The sequence below is a fragment of the Cibotium barometz genome, chromosome 59 (genome assembly GCF_041138505.1).
Source record: "Cibotium barometz isolate CiBa-2024 chromosome 59, ASM4113850v1, whole genome shotgun sequence".
Taxonomy (NCBI): domain Eukaryota; kingdom Viridiplantae; phylum Streptophyta; class Polypodiopsida; order Cyatheales; family Cibotiaceae; genus Cibotium; species Cibotium barometz.
The window spans coordinates 16,190,113-16,193,423 of NC_141104.1; the positions used below are offsets into that span (position 1 = coordinate 16,190,113).

The 3,311-nt window shown below is 46.6% G+C and overlaps 1 protein-coding gene across 1 annotated transcript; it reads left to right on the forward strand.

The window, feature by feature from the left end:
* The first annotated feature begins 386 nt into the window (after nucleotides 1-386).
* LOC147605532 (protein ASPARTIC PROTEASE IN GUARD CELL 2-like) lies at nucleotides 387-1,806 on the forward strand. Its single transcript, XM_086793616.1, has 2 exons — nucleotides 387-1,481; nucleotides 1,567-1,806. Exons 1-2 carry the CDS (start codon nucleotides 387-389, stop codon nucleotides 1,804-1,806), a joined length of 1,335 nt encoding a protein of 444 aa, XP_086649742.1.
* The last annotated feature ends 1,505 nt before the right edge of the window (nucleotides 1,807-3,311 follow it).

The following is a 3,311-nucleotide window of genomic DNA, read 5'->3' on the forward strand; positions in this document are numbered from 1 at the left end:
AAGGGATTAAGAAACAACTAAGACGAACTAGAGTTGGCAACAAAAATGCATAAAAAAGATAGGACTAAGTCAACTAAGGCTAACTAGAGTTGAAAAGAAAAAAACCGAATGGGAATATCAAAAAGGGATTAAGAAACAACTAAGACGAACTAGAGTTGGCAACAAAAATGCATAAAAAAGATAGGACTAAGAATAAGAAAAAGGGATTAAGTAGGGTAGTAAGTCAACTAAGGCTCTAACTATTTCGAAACTGAATGTAAATGATGTCAAAATTCTTGGCCGTCGGCCGACAGACCGCCTTTCCAGCCTATAAAAGATCATCCAGACGTACGTTCATCCAGACGTACGTTCATCCAGTCCGCCGTTGTTCCAGAATCGATCTAAAGATGGCTAGTAAACATAGAACGCCCACAGCACCCTGCGTGCGTCTGCTCGCCCTACTGGTTACAGTATTGGCGTCTGCGTTTTTAGCAGCGCAGCCGGTCTCCGCCACTCGCCGCCGTCATCATCATCACGCTGGCGTCGTACACACAGCGCACATTTTGCACAGAGACTCTCCAGCCTCCCCGTTCAGGAGAGACAGCGCCACAGAGCGGGATGTTTGGCTAGAAAGGCTGGCCAGGGATGTGACACGAGTGACGGCTGCTGGGACTGGTGCGGCGCCCATTGTGTCTGGGTATAAGCTCGCCGGCAGTGGAGAATACTTCGCCAGGTTGGGCGTGGGCGGAAACCCAAGTACTCGCAGGGACTTCTACATGGTCATCGACACGGGCAGCGACCTCTCCTGGATCCAATGCGCACCTTGCGAGTCATGCTACTCGCAGATCGACCAGCCCGTCTTCGACCCAGCCACCTCGTCCACCTTACGCAACGTCTCGTGCCACTCGCCACTATGCACCGGCAACCGCTGTGGCCTAACTGGCAACACGGACTGCGAATACGAGGTGACGTATGGCGACGGCTCCTCCACCTTCGGCAACCTGGTCACCGACACCGTCACCCTCGGCCGATTAGGTGACGGCGGCAGCCTTCCCAACATGGTCTTCGGCTGCGGCCACCGTAACGAGGGGGACTTCGTAGGGTCCGCTGGATTGCTAGGCTTGGGCTCCGGCCAGCTGTCCTTCCCATCTCAGCTGCACGCCCGTGTGGGCCTCGGCCAGAGCACCTTCTCCTACTGCCTCCCTCCGATGTTCGCCTCCACAACCTCCACACTCACCTTCGGCGGCCCCACGCCACCCGCTCCAAAAGACGCCAAGATTCTGTACACCCCGCTCCTCCGCAACGCTAACCCGGGCTTCCAGAGCTTCTACTACGTCTCCCTCACCGGTATCAGCGTCGCAGGGGCTCGCCTTCCCATCCCTACTTCCTTGTTTCAACTTGACGACCAAACAGGCAACGGAGGCGTCGTAGTTGACTCTGGCACCTCTGTCACGCGCCTCCCTTCCACAGCTTACGCACTTTTTCGCTCTGCATTCCGCAAGGCCGCTGCAGCCACTACCGCCGGCCTTCGCCCCGCCGATGCGTTTGCCATCTTCGACACTTGCTTTGACGTCGACCACCCTTCAGCTCACCTCCCAAGCAGTGTACCGAGTGTCGTCCTCCACTTTGAAGGCGAGGGTGCCGACCCCCTCGAATGTCCTTGCGTCCATCGACCGGTCGGGAACCTCCAAGAAAGTGTGCCTTGCGTTTGCTCCCAATTCTCAAGACCAACCCTTCTCCATTCTCGGCAACATCCAGCAGCAAGGCTTCCGCCTCTCATTCAACACTCGGGCCTCCAAGCTCGGCTTCATGGCCGATCAATGCTAATTAATACTCATGGACCTATAAGTGATCTTTCATTTTGGAGACATCTTTTCACGTTTCCTGCAATGTATTTCCCCTTTAAATCAAAAATGTCATTTCTATGGTCCAGCTCATTCTCAAAATCAAACGAAAAGATCTTATATAAAGCTGATGTGAATGGACCATGATGTGTGAATGGACGTATAATTTAGTGATCTAACATTTTTCTAAAATTAAAAAGAGAGTTGAAATCTATTCATGCTCCTCCTCTCACTACCATGTCAGTTATTTCAATGCAAGTTTGGCTTTTGAAACATGAAAGAATGTGGTTTATTAACAACAAGAACCAAAAGGGAATGGCGTTTCAGTAAAGTCAAGTCTAGCCTATCCTCCCTCGATAACCCCTTCATATCAACACCTGTCACTTAACGAACATGTGACGATACCACGGTCATCAGTCATGCCATCAAGTGTATGGATAAAGCTATAGTATGCATACTAAATTTACCTTATTAATCCATAATAAGCCCACATAGTATCCATACTTAGACCATGTTAGCACGATTCATGCCTCGATCTCAAGCCACCATTGTACAACTGAGCCTTGTAGCTCAACATGATTTCTTAACCATGGTCACGTTTCCTTATAAATGATGATATTGTAAGTGCACATGACTTTTTAAATAGTATCATGCATGCTTTGCAATAGCTATACATGAATGGTCACTATATATATATATATATATATATATTCACTCTATTCACTCTCCTATTCGAAAAAAATTATAGCTCTCGATTTCAAAAGAGGACGACAAAAAGAAAACCATAGATATTTTTTATTTCTCGTGACAAAAATTCCTTTGGATTCACATTTGAGAGAAACATATTAAAAATGTCATTTGAGTACTTGCATTGATGAACGCCTACGCGTGTAGGATGCCTTCCATTATGACCAACATTAAGAACACGATCAACACAAACCAAGCAGCACAATTCGCTCGTCTCGCAGCCCCATCGCTAGTAGCAATAATGAAGAGATCATGCCCACAAACCGCCAGCTGTGCTGCAACCGTTGGAAATTGAAATGCAAATTATAAAAAAATGTTAAAAATAACTTGTTAATTCGAAGATTGTGCTATGAGTATTGTGTACTTAAATTTTCAAGATGACAATCAAGAACATGACAACCCATAATACATTCTTGATAGGGAAAGGAAAAACCAATACTGAACATCCTAGGAAGGCCGATCTAGCTAAACCACGCAAGGAAACTATTTTTCAATATATTAAAAACACTTCAGCTATCTAAACACAAAAAAAAATGGGTATGGTAAAGCTACTGAAGCATAGTATGTAAGGTAGTATTTTGCAAGTCACATATATGACACTATCCATTTCTTGGAAGTAATGCCTGTGATAACTCCAACTTCAATAGAGCTGCCTGGTGGATGAAATTATGTACCACTCCATCAAGTCCCAAGACGTTAATGAACACATAGTGCAGGTGTTTACATGGCATGTAAGCCAAT